This window comes from Protomyctophum parallelum (assembly GCF_964188405.1).
Source record: "Protomyctophum parallelum genome assembly, chromosome: 14".
Classification (NCBI taxonomy): Eukaryota; Metazoa; Chordata; class Actinopteri; order Myctophiformes; family Myctophidae; genus Protomyctophum; species Protomyctophum parallelum.
The window spans coordinates 29,487,306-29,507,535 of record NC_139709.1 but is presented as its reverse complement, the minus strand read 5'-3'; the positions used below and the strand labels follow the sequence as shown (position 1 = coordinate 29,507,535).

The following is a 20,230-nucleotide window of genomic DNA, read 5'->3' as shown; positions in this document are numbered from 1 at the left end:
TAAAGGCCGTGTCGGGTTCGGGAGTCGAACCCGCGGCACACCGCGACTGGATCACCAGTCCGGTGCCCAGACCGTTACGCTACGGCCTGGGCCCTGAAAAGAGTTTTTAACTGTTTTAAACTGTTTTAAACATTTTACTGGGGACCCCCGGAAACACCCTCTATGGACAGTAGGACACCTGGTGCTACCTCACTCAGACCCCACTTTGAGAAGCAGTGGTTAGCCAGCAGACAGAATCAGATCAAGGCTGTTCTCAGCAGCCAAGTGCTGATGAAATCAGTGAATCAACACAGATGACACGCTTGGCACAATTTGTCCCCCCCCCCCAAAAAAAATCCAATTTTCTGTATTATTATCCGGAGGCAGGCTGCAATTTCTGTGACTTTTATTCAATACAAGTGTCTGATGTGTGACTCTATTGGAAATCAATGTTCCACCTGCAGCGGTGGGGAGTAACAAGGTACATTTACTTGAGTGCTGTACTTACAAAGTAAAAACAATTTGAGTATCTGGACTTTACTCGAGTATTTGTACTTTGAAAGAGAAATATTGCACCTTTGACCCCACTACATTTCAAGGAAGGGAGAAAATACATTGATACCCTATTTCAAATAGTGATCTCAAGCAATGCATTATGCAATGTGTTGTGAGCTTGATCTATTATTGATATTATTTGTCTTACACTTAAAATATTTTTTGTCACATATTAATAGGCTACAGCAATGCATTGATAGCAATTTTAATGTACTTTTTAATTTGTACTTTAGATATTTTTTAAAGCACGCACAAGTACAAAGTACACATTTGAGCAACTTCCACCTGTAGTTGAGTAGGCCTAATATTTGACACGGAATATTTATTTTCAATACTTTGTCCACCACTAGTGGATCGATCTCCACCAACATCTACAACTTGTAGGTCAGAACATTTTCATCAACAGGTTTAAGTGAAATGAGAAAAGAGACTGAAACGTTATTCCTACCCATTTAGATCATGCTTGTGCGTGCGTGTGTGTGTGCGTGCGTCTGCAGTTCGAACTACATCTTAAGATCACAGTCCAGACTAATGATTGACTAACATTCTTCCTTTATGGCAATAAACAGCAGCCCTAAAACTCTGCGTGGGTTTTCACAAGAAAGGAAACATTATATGAATAATGTCAGTTATTTTTTTCCTCCAAACAAACTTGAACTAAAGTACAGCACTTGAGTAAATGTATTTAGTTACTATACCCAACGCCGGTGCAGGTTTTGTGACCCTAGGGGACAGAGTGGGAGGGACAGACAGACAGAGACGTCAGTCTAACCAGGTTAACATGCTACCATCACCATCCATCCACTGCCGTCCAGATAACATCAGACAATCAGGCTATAAACGCTAGCCACTCTGCTTTGTCTGGCATTGCTTTGGCCAGATCTTCTACTTCCAGCGTCTTTCCAGTGTCTCTGGAAACAGCTTCTGAATAGGTAAAAATATGTAAAATAGGAAGATATAGCCTACAAATGCAGGACGCACAGAAGATAATGTCCACCTGACTCTAGTTGGACATGGAAGTCTCCATGCAGAAGAGGAAAGTCTGATTATTCGGGGTCACCTCTCTGTCCAGGAAGAACTGCACAAATGTGGGTCACAGTAGACTGCTGGTATGTCTCCATAACATACAGTAACTCTATATTTTGTTTCCTCTGCAACACATATGGGTTTCAGCATGTTATTTAGACAGATGCTACTATGCTAGGTTCATTGGTTACCTTGTCTCCTATAGATTTCCATTTGTACAGAATGTTATTTACAGTAAGATAGCATGTTACAATAGACCCATGTGAGGTTAGTTTATAGTGTCTTCTCTGCACTATATGATATTTAACTTTTTTTTATTGACTACCGCTCTTGCTCAAGTTGCTCACTCTACTTATTCTGATCTCATGCTCGTAGTATATGTTGCTCATGGAAAAGGTTGTCTGGTAACTGCCTAAATTGCTATTGTAATCTCTGTTTTAGTCGGATGCGGTCTTTCCAGGACATGTTCCCCACTGGGCATCAGAATGAACCTTCCAAATGGATTGTAGAAGACGTCTCCAGGTTGATGTTTGTCCTAAATGGATTGTAAGAGAATTCACCAGGTTGATGTTTCTCATTTCTTCACTGTGGATCTCAGCTCTTCACCAGTGGACACCTGATGTCTCTTCCAGAGGAATTCTGAACGAAAGCACACTTGTCCACTTGCAGCAACTATATCGTTCATTTCTGTATCGATTATTGTATTTTTTTCCTTTTTAGATTGAGTAATCGAGAAGCACTTTTTTTTGGTTTTCTTTTTATCAACTAATTATATATCAACTGAAAATTTAAAATAGTTTTGTATTTATTTTTAATAATCTTTAATAATAATTAAATTGATTAGTCTGATTGCAATGCAATGTGAGCTAGCACATACCCCCTATACCTTTCCCTATTTTAGTACGAAACGGCCGATCAACAAGCTCACAACACAACACATCGCAAAGCCACGTGTTGTGATCTTGTAGATCGACTGTTTATTTTATTTTTGTACATTTTGAAAGACAAAACAAGATCATTTTTCGGGGTCATACCTATGTTCCCTCAGCCCTATGTTCCCTCAGCCCCGAGGTGCGCTGCGGGTCGGGAGAGGGTTGCGGTTAGGTTTAGGTGTCTGCCCCGGGGGTGCGCTGCGGGTCGGGAGAGGGTTGCGGTTAGGTTTAGGTGTCTGCCCCGGGGGAGGTTAGGGTTAGGGTGAGGGAGGAGGTAGGTTGTCGTAGGCTGAGGGAACATAGAGCTGAGGGAACATAGGTACGGTTCGCCCCAAAACCATTATTTAGTATGTTCCTTCAACGTGTTCCGCGCTTCCTTCTCTGCCTGCTGGTGTTGTGGAACATCTCCACCAATCACAGCTCTCTGGGGGAGGAGCTCGTCCCAGACCCCACCAGTCACGGCGCCGTGGGGCAGGGCAGGAGGGTGTGGCAGCGTCCCCCACCAGATCCCACCAATCAGAGCCAGTCGTTCATTCACGGCACCTTTCCTCCCGGTAGGCTGCATGCAACTATTGATTATTATATCACGTAGTACTGCATTTGTAATACACTCGTTATTGTTTATACTTCAACCAATCAACGTGAAAACATTCAAATAGATGTATTAAAACCGACTAAGCCAGTTTATGCCTAATTATTTTATAATTGATTAAACCTGTTAATTTGATTGGGCGCCCGCTGGCCTAGTGGTCCAGGGCCAGGCGCATGCCACATATAGGCTTTGGCCTGACAGCGCGCCGCGTGTTCCCGTTCATGACGACCTTTGCTGCATGTCTCTCCCCTTCTATCTCTCTCTCTCTCTCTCTTTCCTGTCTCTCTTCACTTGATACTATCAATAAAAAAAAATGTATCAACTCTTGTGCCTCCAGGCTTCCTATGGGGTACAGGAACATCTGCCCAGCAGAGCGAGGGGTCCTGGGACAGCGAGGGGAAAGGAGGCTCCATTTGGGACCGCTACCAGCAGGGATCCGATGTGACCCATGGTGTGTCCAGCAGCAGCAGTGACAGCTATGCTCGCTGGGAGGACGACATTGAGGCTCTGGAGTTCCTGGGGGTTCGAACCTACTCCTTCTCTCTCTCCTGGCCAAGGTTATATACATTCGTCATTCCGTTTTGACTCCACGCTTTCAATTGCTGTTTCATGGATTAGAAATTGAGCTAGTCTTTATATAGTTTTAGCGTTATATTTAGTTCTGTAATAAACACGTGTGGCCGATTTCAAGAGAACCCATTTATCATCTTAAATGTTACAGTGCTCCAGTTCCAGGTTTTGTTTCATCACTTCCAATTGCACTTGCTCATCATCCTGTATCCTATTTGAGTTCTCTCTTCCGATTGGATCAAATTGGTATCCTGACCTAAAAATGAGTTCTCTCTATCTGGGAAACAGGGAGACCTCTGTTACTGAACTCAGTTCAGTTCAGTTTTATTTTCGGATATTGGACACATAGCACACAAGTATACAATACAGTTTGTTAAGCGGCAATATTTTACTGGCCTGTCCAATTGTTCGAAAAAGGGCTAGGCACTAGTAGGGAGAGGCTTGTCGGGCCCTACCCCTGGAGTCTTATTTCCAACTCTATATAGCAATGATTATTATGAGAATATAACAATCAGGACTGTTGAAGTAATATTAAAGTTATATTAAATAAAGAAATAAAGGTCCTGTACCTGCGACAGTAAATTTTAATACTGGAAACGAACAGTATTGTAAAGCAAAAGAAAACACAAAACTATTTCCTTTTAACTGAAATTGCAATATATTTATATTCTTTAAAGGTAGATCAAACCAAAATCATACACTTGTGAAATCAATCCCTTCAAAGCTTAAATTAAATGTTCAATTCCCTTTAAATTCTCCCCTACAATGTCCCTTTAAAGGTTCCCCAAAGTCAAAGTATTCCAAAAGTAATCCTGAAAAAGGTAATCCAAGTATCCAAAGTAATCCAAACGTTGTAGATCCTCTTTTATTCAATTAGGTAGTCCAAAAAAGTTAGGAAACAAAAAGGCAATGCATTGTTTACCGGAGAAAATAAATGATATATGCTGCTCACCCGACCTTTAAGTCCGGAGTCATCTGCTGGGTCCTTTGTTATACAAGCTCTGATTGTTTGTCAGAGTTCAACACCTCAGAAGCTGCCCTACCAAACTTTCCAAAGGCATTTTTTGCGTTCACTTCTAAATTGGCGTATTGGCCATTTGGCCTTTAAAAGAGTGTGTTTGGCAAAGAAGAAACTGCCCAAAATGGAACCCAGGCTCGGCGCCTGACTTCCTGATCTTTTATAGCTTCCTGGAAATATTGCTCACACATTTCCCCACAGATCCCCTTGTGATCAAACCTTGTCATTTGTCAACAGAAAATTGATGACCATGGTTCAACTACACAAAACGCATTATATTGTATTCTCCGTACACTACATTTCAGTGTTAAATATTCAACCCTAGTTTAACCAACATATTCCCCTGTTATTCCCCAGTACGTTTCATTTCCTTCAATACTCATACCAGGCCAGGAAATACATTGTTTCACACATTTTATGTGGCAGTGTCACAAGAATATGTTATTTAACACTTACTTTAACCAATAATACATCACTTTTACCGCTGTTAACTAATAAGTAACCTTATTCAGTTTTATACCCCTGTTAACTAATAAGTAACCTTATTCACTTTTATACCCCTGTTAACTAATAAGTAACCTTACTCACTTTTATACCCCCGTTAACTAATAAGTAACCTTATTCAATTTTATACCCCCATTAACTAATAAGTAACCTTGTTCACTTTTATACCCCCGTTAACTAATAAGTAACCTTATTCACTTTTATACCCCCGTTAACTAATAAGTAACCTTATTCACTTTTATACCCCCATTAACTAATAATTAACCTTATTCACTTTTATACCCCCGTTAACTAATAAGTAACCTTACTCACTTTTATACCCCCCTTAACTAATAAGTAACCTTATTCACTTTTATACCCCCCTTAACTAATAAGTAACCTTATTCACTTTTATACCCCCGTTAACTAATAAGTAACCTTATTCACTTGTATACCCCCGTTAACTAATAATAACCTTGCTCTTGGACCAGACTCTTCCCTGACGGGAACGCCATCACGGGTCCGCCGAACGCCGTGGCCGTGGAGCACTACAGCCGTCTGCTGGACAGGCTCCTGGAGCGGGGTATCGAACCGCTGGTCACCCTGTACCACTGGGACCTGCCCCAGGCCCTGCAGGACGCCTACGGAGGCTGGAGGAACGACAGCCTGGTGGCGCTGTTCGACGCGTACGCCGCCTTCTGCTTCCGAGCGTACGGCGGCCGGGTCAAGTACTGGCTCACCATGCACAACCCCGCCCTGGTGGCCGTGCAGGGGTACGGCACGGGGGTCCACGCCCCTGGGGAGGTGGGCGGGCTCTCGGCCTCGCTCACTGTGGCCCACAACATGATCAGGGTAAGACTCATGGTGGTTCTCAATGTGGGGTAACTTCGGGGTATAGTGTTGACAGCAAATCTTGATTACATTTTCAGTCAGTCTTTTGAATAAAATTCCATTTAGTTTTAGTCATATTAGTAATCTGAAAAATTTAATTTTAGTGTAGTTTTAGTTGACTATTATAGCATAATATTTTAGTCGACTAAACTATATTTTGTCTGGCCATGGAATTGATTGATTTATACTCAGCTGTGTGCCGAAAATAGAAGATCTACCAGCTCAACAGCTTGTAGATCGGCTATTTCCAGAGAGTGACACCTGCACACAACCAAGCATAATTATCTGTTGACAAAACCTTCAATAAATTTAGTCTTAGTTTTATTCATGATAGCTTATTGTTAGTTAGTTATAGTTTTTATTTAGTTTTCCTCAGTGAAAAAAGGTTGTCGACAATAGCTGATCAACAAGCTCACACAACACATCACATGCTACACATTATGAACTTGTAGATCTTCTGTTTTTAAGAGTCTTAAAAAGAAAAGTCTTGCCGGATCTTGCCGAATCGTCACTTATGGGGGTCCCTGGTGCAATGTGTTTTCAAATGGGGGTCTGCGGCTAAATACAGATGATTTTGGGGGTCATTGCATGAAAATGTTTGAGAACCATGCACTGGGGTCAGATACACAGGTTTTGGACAGTAACTACATTTAATAGAGTACTGTATTTAAGTACAAATTAAATTAAACTAAAAAAGAAAACAGAACCTGATCTGATAACATATAGCTGATCTATTTTTGAAGATCAGTTGTTTTCACTATTGTTTTTGTTTTGTTGAAAATGTCTCAAAACTGAGCACTTTGTCCGCCCTGGTGTCAGGTGATGTTTATGATGTTGTTCGACTCCAAAGGCAAAGCACACATACTGCAGTCACTCAGACAGCATGACTTTGAACTTTGAACGGTGTCTTTTATCAGCTCCTGCTAGTCTGTCAATGTTGACATCTTAAAAAAGATTTTACGCTCGCTCGCACGCGCATGCGTGTGTGTGGAGGTTGTAGCCAGAAAGAAAGAACTTCATGTAATTCAAATGTTGCTAAAATGATCCATTACAAAACTACATACTGGCTGAGGAAACTTAAAATTTTCTTGCATGTCAGTAAAAGACTATAGCTTTTCCTGAGGGAATATATAAGACTGGTAAGCAGATGAATTGGGTCAAATCGTCAAAGTTCTTCACAGGAGAGAAATTGAGCATGGTATGAAGTTATGACCTCATTATTAAACACTTTATATCAGTTAAAATATTGCAGTGAATCAATGTTGAATTTATTTAATAATGTATAAGTAAGCCGTGCAGAGCCATGAGGCCCATAGAGGCAGGAGCCTATCTCCTGTCTCCTTAGCGTGAGGCATCTTGATGTACAAGTACACCCCCTGGACATGACGCTCGTATGCCCTTTCAGAACAACGAGTGGCCCAGGAAATGCTTCTCCATTCATTTTCACCATAGGCGATTCTAAAAGTATTTATTTAAAGACGGTTACGCCGCGGACAAAGCCAACTCGGATCGTGACAAATCATGACAATGAACACAATGTTCTGGGCCGATCAAATAATTTATAAGAAGAAAAACAAAACAAATAGTGTTGTCTCCTGCCTTTATTTTCTTCTTTATAATGATTTTATCGGCCCAAAACATTGTGTTCATTGTCATGATTTGTCACGATCCGAGTTGGCTTTGTCCGCGGCGTAACCGTCTTTAAATAAATACTTTTGGAATCGCCTATGGTGAAAATGAATGGAGAAGCATTTCCTGGGCCACTCGTTGTTCTGAAAGGGGGAGGGACTGCGACGCTCTATCCAACCCTTGATGCTGAGTGCCAAGCAGGGAGGCACTGGGTCCCATTTTTCCAGAGTGTTTAGTATGACCCGGCTGGGGATCGAACGCTGACCTCCCAGACACTCAAACCACAAGGCCACCTAGCTGATTAATAATGTATTATTACTTCTCTTCTCTTCTCTTTTTTTTCTCTTCTTCTTCAAGGCTCATTCCAAAGCATGGCACACGTACAACGACCACTTCCGGCCCGCTCAGAAGGGGGCGGTGTCCATCGCTCTGGGTTCTCATTGGGTCCGACCGCCGAGAGGCCAGTCCACCCCGGACAACGTGGAGCGCTGCCAGGAGTCCATGGAAGCGATGCTGGGCTGGTTCGCTGACCCCATCTTCACGGACGGCGGCGAGTACCCACACTCCATGAGGTCCAGACACGGAGCCCTGCTGCCTCACTTCACGCCGGAGGAGAGGAGCAGCGTGCGGGGAACCGCCGACTTCTTTGCCCTCTCCTTTGGGCCCAACAACCTCAGCATGGGCCAGAGCCTGGAGCACTATGGGCAGACGGTGTCCCCGGACCTGAGGAGCATCCTGGGCTGGGTGAAGCTGCAGTACGGGGACCGGAAGGTGCTGGTGGCAGAGGCTGGCTGGTTTTCTGAGAGCAGCGTGGGGACAGACGACACAGTGAACATGTACCTGACCAAGAGATTCATCAACCAGGTCCTACAAGGTGAGCTGATAGCTGTTGAGAAGGAGATAAAAAAAGGCTTTTGACCCGGGAACCCCTTTTGGTGTTTTAATCGTTACGTTAGCGCACTGGGAACTTGTAGGTCTGCAAAAAAAATTAAATCGTGCCTCAAATCTTTAGACCCTGAATGTGTTAACAAAGACTGAGGCCTTATAGCGTCGCAGTCTCAGTCTCAGTTTCAATGCATTTTTCCCATAGACATTTCAAAACGTATTTATTTAAAGACCTTATAAGCGTCGTACAAAGCCAACTCTTGTCGTGACAAATCATGACAACAAACACAATATTTTGGACCAAACGAATAATTACAAAGAAGAAAAAAAAAAAAAATGTTGTAACCTGCCGTTTTCTTCTTCTTTCTAATTATTTGTTCAGCCCGAAAAATGGTGTTTGTTGTCATGATTTGTCACGACAAGAGTTGGCTTTGTCCGCGGCGTAAACGTCTTTAAATAAATACTTTCTGAAAAGTCTATGAGGAAAATTAACGGGGATTTCTTTTCCGGGTCTCTCGAGGGGGGCGGGACTGCAACGCTCTATATCACTCTGGCGAGGAAACGTCTCACCAGAGTGGTGAAGAAAGAGAGAATGTCTCCAAGTGTGGTCCGGAGGCTAGAGTTCTCATCGGGCCCGAAAATTAAGGCCCGGCCCTAACTGGGCCCTAACTGATCAGGCCCTAGGCCCGGCCCGGCCCGACTAATTAGCATAGATTTTAGGCCCGAGGACTCTACACAGAGTAAAAGTGAAACGCCAGTCAGCACCATCTTCATAATAGATAAATACACAAACAGACAGAACAGAACTATTATTTTTATTATTCTAAAATGTCGGGTCGGGTCGGGCCTGGTCGGGTTCGGGCAGAGTTTGAGAACTCTACCGGAGGCCCCAAGGGCCAGCCAGGGGGTATACCAGCAAAATTATAGCTTTTTAAAATGTTTTTAAAATGTTTTCAGCAATTCAAAAACAGCAAGCTCAGAATGTGTCGCAATGTGATTCTTTGTGAGCTGGTCGATTTAAAAGTTTAAAAATAAATCTTGACAAATATTCACTTGTCAGGTCCCAGACACAACATCTTTCCAGACGGGGGTCTGTGGCAAAATCTATTTGAATGAAAATGTTTGAGAACCACTCCGACCTCTATGTCTCTTTTGTTTCAGCGATCACGTTGGATGGGGTACAAGTATTTGGCTACACTGCCTGGTCGTTGGTGGACGGATACGAGTGGAACTATGGGTACAGTGTGAGGCGGGGCCTGTTCTATGTCGACTTCAGTCAACCAATCAGAACCAGGCTGCCCAAGAGCAGTGCTCTGTATTACAGACGCGTCGTCACGGACAACGGTTTCCCCGGCAACGATGAGACACAGCAGCACATCGAGGGGAGTTTCCCCTGCAGCTTCCAGTGGGGCGTGGCTGACTCCACCCTCCAGGTAAACAAACAAACTCCACCCAACTTTTCTTTACTTGAGTATGCACACATTTTTGAGCGGTGCATGCCACTCCAACATTTGACTGTGTACATGTCTACTTGAGTATATCAGCACGGCAACAACAGCTGCAGCCGAGCGGTGCTGTTGAAATGAATGTCCTTGGGATTTAACATTGTTCCTGTATAGCTAAATGAAATGAACTCATCAAAGGCACTACTCACTTCGCGCTGGGTGTGATTAGTTGTGATTTTTTTTTGATACTCGGACTACGTCATCCACCACTGTCGATAAGTGACTGAATGGTGTGCCGTCTGCTCTTTGCAGGTGCGATTCCACCCGTTCTCCCCGCAGTTTACGGACCCTCACCTGTACAGTTGGGACGTGACGGGGGACGGCTCCTTGCGGCCGGTGTCAGGGGTCAGGCTGGACACCAGAGGACCTCAGTGCACTGACTACCTCTCCATCACCGCTCAGCTCCGCCTACTGGATGCCACCGGTGCTACACACTACCGCTTTGCACTGAACTGGTCTCTGATTCTACCCGAGGGAGACCTCTCTGTCGTCAACACCGATGTTCTGAGGTGTGTTTACTGTACACATGGATGTGGACACACGCACAGTTGCACACGCACGCACACGCGCACACACACACACACACTGAAACATTCAAATCAATTTTACCGGGGGTGGCAGTGGATCAGGGGTAGAGTGGCCAGGATGGGAACCATAAGGTTCCCAGTTCGAACCCGGGCTCCCCCAGAGTTAGTGTCGAAGTGTCCTTGAGCAAGACTCTGAACCCCTAATTGCCCCTGGATGTGCCTTGCATGGTTTCCTCCACTATCATCGGTGTGAATCTATGAATCTATGTAAAGCGCCTTGGATATAGGTGCTATATAAATGCGCCATTTACCATTTACCTTGTTCTATCCTAAAAGGTACTACCGCTGTGTACTGACTGAGCTCCATAGGCGGGGCCTGGAGGCCATGGTGACTCTCTACTACCCCACAAACAGAGCTCCCCTGCTGGGTTTGCCTGCTCCGCTGCATGCCTCCGGGAGTTGGCTGAACCAGAGTACAGTAGAGGCCTTCCTGGATTACGCAGAGCTCTGTTACCGGGAGCTGGGTCCTTGGGTCTCGCGCTGGATCACCATCAACGAGCCCAACAGAGTGTTGGACGTTTATACCCAAGGGAAAGAGCAGCATCGTGCAGCTCACAGCCTTCTTCTGGCCCACGCCAGAGCCTGGAGGCTCTACGAGAGAGAGTTCTCCAGTCAACAGGGGGCGCTGGTGTCCCTGGCACTGCACGCCGACTGGGTAGAACCCGCCAACCCCTTCCTGGAGTCCCACACGGCTGCGGCCCAGAGGTTCCTTCTTTTCGAACTCGGCCGCTTCTTAGACCCGTTGCTGGGGACTGCAGATGAGGAGAGGGGGGACAGAGGGGGTGACTACCCAACGGAACTGAAGGCATACCTGGAGGAGAGAGCTCTGGCCGCGGGCCTCCCTGGATCTCCACTGCCTCACTTTACAGACACAGAGAAGGAGATCAGGGGGACGTTGGGTTTCATCGCTCTGAACCACTTCACCACACGATTAGTGTCTCCATATCCGTCCCAACCAAACCTTAAACCGCCACCAGACCATGGTTGTCTTCTCCTCAGCGATCCCACCTGGTCCACCTCGGCCCGGGGGCAGGCTCTGGTGCCCTGGGGCCTGCGGAAGGTGCTGGCATGGGTGTCAGAGAGGTATGGAGGAGCTCTGCCTGTGGTTGTCACAGCCAGTGGCGTGGATGACCAGGCCCTTGTGGAGGACAGGCTCAGGCAGTATTACATCAGGAGCCATCTGCAGGAGGCTCTCAAAGGTTGGTCTCATGTTTACAATGCTCAAAGTCTTCCAAGTATACTGTGCAGACTGTATTCGCATAACTGTAGTCCCAGGTTTTCAGAAGGTATAGTACCCGTTTCCTTTTGGGGTAAATTTCCCTAGCTTTGTTCGATTGGCTCGGCAGCAGATTTGAACTGCAAAACACATTATGGGAAGGTGTGTTTCCGGTTCCAATCTGAACCATGGTAGAAAACGTGGGGGAAAACATGCGACACAGGAAAACAGCAGTTGCCGTATGTTGCAGTTATGTGGTCAACAAACTATCTACAATTTCTTGCTGTGTGTATCATAATTTATCTTTTTGGAAAAAAACACATAGGTTAGGCAATAATCTATTCTATATTGGAGAAGTTGTCACGTGGCGCAAAAGTGTGTCACTACTAGCCAATGAAAAGATGTGCCCATGTGGCCTGTGGCCACTAGCCAATGAAAACTCAACCAACTCAACCAAGCCACATCCGTCACTAGCTCTCAGCCCCCCCCTCCCTCTTTGGCTGCTGTAATGTGATCTCCCCTATGGCTCTCCCTCTCCGCAGAGAAACCTTACCTATAGTCGCCTCACCATTTCGCTTATTCCTTCTAAATCTCTGCATTTAAAATAGGTCGCTCAGCGAATGTCTTAGTTACATTAACATTGTTCTTAGAAACTACTTGGTTTGTACCTAACTACTACGATTAGACAGATGGCGTTTGTTATTTCGCTACTGCCAGTACTTCTGATTGCACACGCACACACACACACACACACACACACACACACACACACACACACTACCCCGTGTCCCACACACACACAACACTGCCACGCGGATTTAAGCTGTCAAAACTATTTTGTTAAAGTTACATATGCCACAGACACTTGCCTGAACTGTGCAGCTGATATATATACAGCATTGTCATATTTAAAAGGCGCTTTATAGCTTCTCTCAGCTCAAAGCGTGTATGAATAAGGAGATAAATGAACAGCTGACGTCGGTGGGAGAGGACGTCAGCTGTGTGTGTGTGTGTGTGTGTGTGTGTGTGTGTGTGTGCGCGCGTGTGAGAGGGAGGTACTGTACAGTCAACAACACGTAAAATTTCTACTTCTACTAAAGAAAGAGGCAGCGATGGAGCCATAAGTCCATATCCATAAATTCGGGGACATAAATTGCGCAAAATACTGTTAAACATGACAGCATCAGCCTGCTGCATCCTCCTAGCTGTTGTGTGCTAAGCTAAATCATCATACAGAACAGTCAACACGGCATTGACCAGGGTCGCCACATTGACTGAGAGGGAAACAAGCAACCAGGTCTATGAAAATGTTAACAGGCCAGATCAAGTCAGAAAATAAATCTAGAATAAGCAACAATATTGCTGACTGTCAAACATCATTGTCCAATGTTGTTTTACAGCAGTCGTTCTCAAACATTTTCATGTCATGGACCACTAATATTCTATATGTATATATATTTATATATATATATTATATATATATATAATATATATATTTACTATATATACACACCGGTACATATACAGTGTACACAAACCGTATATCTAGGTGTGCCCCGAGATTTTTAGGCTATGAAAAGTGTGCCCTGGGACAAAAAAGGTTGAGTTAAGCGGTGCCCAAAAGGTAGATCACGATCTACCAGTAACGTCAGATCAGGGGTTTTGTCGGCCAGCGCCCCGACAGCATAATCGGAGCAAATACCGGGCAGTGTGTATGAGCCATAACGTGTTGACTACACTACACTACACTAATAAGGACACATAATAATAACTAATAACCCATCCGTTACTACATGTGGAGTCAACTCCCGCAATTTCCTTCTTCCCATAGTGCGCGGCAAAGTTACTCTGGGATGAGCGGCCGCAAAGCGGCCGCGAAATTCTAGTGATCAATATAACATGTTTGTATCACTGACTCAGCAATGATAATTCTATCGTTTTTATGTAAAACCTTACTTCACCACGAGCTCACAACAAAGTGTTGGCGTGCTATTTTCACCAGAGATTTGTTGTAGAGGAGGGAGACTGTAATAGAGCAGCTGGGGGAATGCAGTGTTACATTATGTTGTGGAAAAGGTACTCACATGTTTTAGTTAAGTAAAAGTATCAATACTGCAATGTAGAAATTCTGTTTCGTAAAAGTAAGTCTGGAATGCAAAATTCCAGAAAAAGCCCACAATGTTCGTTGTGAGCTTGTAGTTCAGATGGCCGAAATGTAATAAGGTTGAAGTGGCTAATGTATGTTTTGTAATTAATCAAATGTGACTAGTAAATACAGTTTTCAAATTAATGCAGTGGAGTAAAACAACAACATTTGCCTCTGAGATATAGTGGAGCCAGAAGTAAAAGCAATGAAAACTGCTTTTTACTAGTAAAGTAAAAAAAATACCTCAAAATTGTACTTAAGTACATACATAGTACTTAGTAAATGTACTTTCCACCACTGGAATTCATTGTACAGTATGTACTGTCCGTGTGTTGATGAATGTTTGAATGGTGTGGTTGTGCAGCTGTCCAGCTGGATGGCGTCAACCTGCAGGGTTTCTACGTGTGGAGGCTCCAGGATGAACAGCTCCCACGCTTTGGCCTGTTCTCCTCCATCCACCACCAGTCCAAGCCCAAAGCCTCCGTCCAAGGTTAGTAGACTCTTCTCCTCCACCCACCACCACCAGTCCAAGCCCAAAGCCTCCGTCCAAGGTTAGTAGACTCTTCTCCTCCACCCACCACCACCAGTCCAAGCCCAAAGCCTCCGTCCAAGGTTAGTAGACTCTTCTCCTCCATCCACCACCAGTCCAAGCCTAAAGCCTCCGTCCAAGGTTAGTAGACTCTTCTCCTCCATCCACCACCAGTCCAAGTCAAAAGCCTCCGTCCAAGGTAGACTCTTCTCCTCCATCCACCACCAGTCCAGGCCCAAAGCCTCCATCCAAGGTTAGTAGACTCTTCTCCTCCACCCACCCACCACCAGTCCAAACCCATGCAAAGCCTCCATCCATGCATCCATCTTCAACCGCTTATCCATAGTCGGGTCGCGGGGCCCAAAGCCTCCGTCCAACGTCAGTTAGACGCTTCTCCTCCACCCACCCCCACCAGTCCAAACCCAAAGCCTCTGTCCAAGGTTATACATTATATATTATTTTAGAACTTTGATTTTGTTTTTAACTTCATGTTTTCCATTTCATTTTTAAAGAGGGTTATTGATAATCTTTTGTTTCTGAGCGGTGCTACCCGCTCCAACGTGTGGCATTGTGTGTATGTATGTTTGTCCACCCACCGTGACGTCATGTGGCATTCAAGTCAATGGCAAAATAAACGTGCAATATATATATGTCTCCCATCAGCATCATGATAAATAAAAAGGCACTGCTCACGTTTTGTAACTGACTAAATTGATTAGTCCGATTAACCACGTAAGCGTATTAACCACGTATTTAATACTTCATTACAACAGTGTTACATATAATTTGAGAAAATAGCTGCATGATTTACGAGATCTGCGATGCATATTTTGAATCGTGTTAATAAAGTAGCCTGGAGGGAGGATGGAGGGTTGAAGAGTTCAAAGCAATGTGTATGTTTTATTTAAAAAAATCACACCTGTGTGAAGTGAGGGGTGCTCTTATCATTATACATTATCATACATCATCTCATGAACAACTGAATTAATGTGATTGGTTAGCCGATTTGCTCGTCTACATATGACGCACATTTTCCCTTCATTGTCAATGGCATTTAATGTTTGTGTTGTGACATATGACCGAATTTCTGTCAATGGCAAATAATGAGATGCAGGGGACAAAAGCTGTATATAGGAGGCCCTCAAAAAACACACACACACACACACACACACACACACACACACACACACACACACACACACACACACACACACACACACACACACACACACACACACACACACACACACACACACACACACAGGCCCATATGTTTGTTAAATAATCAACTACATTGATTAGTTCAATCAGCTGTTCCACTAACATCCTTGCCTCCCGCCGCAGCGCTCCGGGAGCTCATCAGCCACAGCGGTTTCCCAGAAGGCAACGCTACGGGACGATGTCGTCACTCCAGTGAGCCACAGAGCCAGTCTTCTCCTTCTTGCACCATCTGTGCACACATCCTCCTGCTGCTGCTGGCAGCGGCTCTCCTGCTCTGTGCCGTCTTCATGCTCAGCATCACCATCATCATCTTCATCAACAGCAGGAGGAGGAGAACCAGGAGGAGGACGGCACTGAAGGAGCAGGGGCTGGAGGTTTTAGTGTGCTCCCGTCTGCCCGACGGCAGACGTCAGACGCGAGACACCAGGGTGACGTCACCGGCGAAGATGCATCACAGAATTTGACGCCGTCAGAAAGTGACATCACGATGGCGTCACAGACAGTGGTGTACCGGTTGTACTGGAATTCTGTGATTGAGTATAGGTAACAAGTAACAATTCTAGATCTTCTCCTCAGAATTTGCGGACGGAATGTGTGGACGGAATGCATCCGCAGATATTGCACGCTTTGATTGCCTGCATGGAATAAGGTGTGTCATTCTGCACTGTGATTGGCCGAGCATCGCATAACGGGTGTGCCAAGTCATGTGGACTTCACATAACTTACAACACGTGGCCTAACCCACCGCTAAGCTGACAAACATCAATGATATGTGATTATGTGAATGTCACATATTTCAGCAGGTCACCAAATTCACTGTAACACCACCATGCTGGAGTGACCGAGTGTGAGTGAGTGAGTGGCCGACATTTGTCTGTTTCTCTGGTTTCCTTCTTGTGGTACATGTGAACACACAAACTGAGTTATGTAACTAATGTAATTATGTCGGGGGAGCGGGGCTTTATGTGATTGGCTACAGGGGGAGTGGACAGCACGTTGAGAGAGGGGGTGGCTTTTACCGTTTAGGGGAAGTGCTGCACCCCAACCCGTTATTAGATTACAGTCATCTAGTAACAGTACTGGGCATAGCACATGTGATGTGAACTCAGGGAATAAACCTATAGGAATAAGCATAAGAGACACCGTTGACCGTACAATTCTAGCATGCCAGCTTACCGGCGGATGTGAGTGTTGATACCTTGATAAAGTTGATAGCTCTCATTTCATTTAAAATGAGCAGTGGTTGAAAAATCCGGAATTAAACATTTAAGCTATACTTGCCCAAGACATCTCCAGAAGTCCTAGGAATTAAAGTAAAACTGAAAGTGTATAAAAATGTAGCAAAAGTAGAAAGTACTCATTATGCAGAAAGTCTCATTTCAAGTTTTCAAACATATACAAATCTTTTGAAATGAGCAGATCTACAAGCTCACAATGCTTAGCTATGCGATTATGTACTGCAGTTTTGAAGCAATACTGTTAGTAATATATGACAACTAAAAATAATAAGCCACAGCTCCCCTCCCAGTACCTACTGCAGGACTTGCCTTACAAAGCAATACATCAAACATGTCAACACACATAATACACTTACTACAACAACAAAAGCATACACAGAGGCTCTCCACCACCTTGTGGTGCAAAGGCAAGAGCTCTACCAACTGGGCTATAGCCGAACACAAATTGTGTCAAAATACCAAGTTGCTTCAGAGAGCAGGCAGACTGCAGAGGGAAGAAAGCCATTAGCCTGGCACAACAGCTCCAGTCAGTGTGTATGTGAGTGCATGTGAGTGAGTGCATCATGCGTTGCGGTCGATCTGTTCCATTTGGGTTGATCATTGATCATTGAGCTACTAAAATATGTATGATACGGAGCAATGTGCTGGAGTGCAATTTTGTATTCCATTATTGATTATATTGTTTCGCAACACATAATTGTAGGCCTACTGTGATCACTTCGGTCACATGGGTGCTTGTTGAGAGAAGTAGAAAAGATTACGAGCACACTCAGTCTGTATAATGCAATTTATCGCGTGCAGGGCTCATAAATATCCACAACCCCTTTCAAGATGATTTAACATAGTGTGTCCGTTGTTATTTCTCAACAACTACCCACTTAATAAATACTAAATTGACCCAAAAGTAAAAACAAAACACAGTATTCCCTCTCTTACAGTAATGAAATAGGTGTTGGGAAGCTGGGAAGACACGGTTGCCTCTGAAAACATGGAAGCGTTGATCAAATAGAATCAATTTCCCGTTACTGGCATTGTGTATTTCTGTTGTGTTGGTATTTCTCGCTTCAAATGTTTGCAAAAACATTCTTGGGAGCAACCAATATTTAGCTGTACATGACATGGCGTGTTTGTTTACATGGCTGTCATGTTGGATACAGCACTAAATCAAGCAGCGCAGATTGATGTGAGCAGGTGATGTGAGCCTTTGATTAGACAGCGGCCCGTTAGTGAGCCGATCGGTCAATATCCAGACATAACACACCACTAGATTCAGAATCAAGCATTCAACCAAGCCGTGTAATTAAAGAAAATAATAGCCAGCATTCCGAGTCCTTCTCGTACTTTTAATTCATAGAGGCACGGACAGCATACACGTTTCTGCGTTATTTTCTTAATACTTGCTGAGAGAACCATGAGCTGTATGTGGACCTGTGTGGGAGCTTATTGAAACCTGCACTGCAGACAGATAACAGTTGAATTTTATTAGCTGTCTGGAGCCTCCTGCAACCCTGCACAGAGAGAGGCCTCATTATGACCAGGGAACCTGGCTGGGAGCAGAGAATGTGAGGGGGAGAGAATGGCTGTGAACTGTTTTTCAACGATAACGTGAGTGGTTGATTTATTAATTATTTTGCATTGCTTCTCGTCACATGCTGTCAATCCTTGAATCAAACGTAATACATCGAATGTATTTGTGGAAGGTTTGTGTAGCTGTTGTGCCCTGTGGGTTGTCGGCAAGCTGAAATGAAATAAACGATTTGTCGCAATTTGTCGCTTTATTTTTATTCGCACAATAAAAAAATCACACCCATGTGAACTGAGTGGTGCAGCTCCCCCCCACACCCCTCTCTCTCTCTCCCTCCCTCCCTCCCTCCCTCTCTCCCTCTCCCCCCCCCCTCCCTCCCTCCCTCATTAGCAGGCAACATTGCAGCATTATCCCTCTCTCTGTTTCTGGCGCCCCCTACTGGTACCCTATAGTCATATACTGGTGCTCATGACCACATGGGTACATGACCACATACATACATAATGTAGGTGTACACGGACATTGCTGTTTGTAGGAGTGGTTGCACCACTCAAAAAACAATATAAAAAGGTAACATTATAAAAAGAGTGCAGTGACGATAAAATAAAAATAAACCCTATAACAGGCTTATACATGGCATGTTCTCACCAATAAACAAATAGTAAGTTAGACAAAGTAATCAAACATAAGGTAGGACAAACAACAAATAGCCTACAACAATAAATACTCGTGTGTGCAGTTGAATGTGTGGGTGTGAGTCTGTGCGTGTCTGTGTATGTGCATGCAGAATTAGAAACCATTTTAATTGTGCCTTGTATTTTTATTGTATTATGCATTACAGAGTAGGGTAGGCCTATTAACACTAAGCTACACTTGTATACTTTAGCTGTTTGCACCATAATCCACTTGACATTTCATCTATTATTTACATATGTACTGGGCAGTGGGCATGTACGCATGCAGGGCATGTGAAGTGAGCTGCGCACAATGCACACACACTCTGAGTTATCATCAGTCAGGTTCTAACTTCTCAGGGGGCTTTTCTTGATTGATTGAATACATGGGGGGACAATAAAGTACTACCCCATCATTGAACAACAGTGCCATCCACTGGTTGAACTACACTTCACTGTGGTCAAATAAGCTCAAAAGTGTGCATGTGACGTTGCTTCCTTCCCGTTTTTGGACAGTAAAAGTAAATTCCTCTAAGTAATAGAGCCGATCACAAGATGATCGGTGATTGGTAGTTACTTATCACATTGTCATTGCCTGTCAGGGCTTTACATAGATTGTGCATTACATTCACCCATTCACACACACATTCATACACCGATGGCGGCGAAAACCATGCAAGGCACCAACCAGCACATCAGGAGTTCAGGTCATTTTCTTAGCAGTGCTTTGCTTGAACAACAGTACCCGCCTCCACTGGTGGAACTAAACCAGGGGTCAAATCAGTTGAAATGTGCATGAGTGATGATGATGCTTGCTTGCTTGCTTCCTTCCTTCCTTCCTTCCTTCCTTCTACTGTACACAATACTGTACGTACAACCCCCGCATTATCTGCCAGAAAATCAGGGGGAGCGGTGCTTTATGTGATTGGCTAGGGACAGTGAGGGGAGGGGACAGAAAGCTGATAAGAGTGCCGCGCCCCAACCCTGTTATTATTAGATGTGAATACAGGGAATACAGCTGACCATCTG

The 20,230-nt window shown here is 44.4% G+C and overlaps 1 protein-coding gene across 1 annotated transcript; it reads left to right on the top strand.

The window, feature by feature from the left end:
* Nucleotides 1-2,841: 2,841 nt before the first annotated feature.
* Nucleotides 2,842-19,320, top strand: klb (klotho beta; the record flags this gene model as incomplete). The annotated part of the gene is made up of 10 exons (XM_083782723.1): nucleotides 2,842-3,046; nucleotides 3,422-3,641; nucleotides 5,647-6,007; nucleotides 8,033-8,549; nucleotides 9,722-9,993; nucleotides 10,318-10,574; nucleotides 10,929-11,851; nucleotides 14,379-14,504; nucleotides 15,888-16,045; nucleotides 19,315-19,320. The coding sequence occupies 10 exons, from the start codon at nucleotides 2,842-2,844 to the stop codon at nucleotides 19,318-19,320; spliced, it is 3,045 nt and encodes a 1,014-aa protein (XP_083638849.1).
* Between the last annotated feature and the right edge of the window lie 910 nt (nucleotides 19,321-20,230).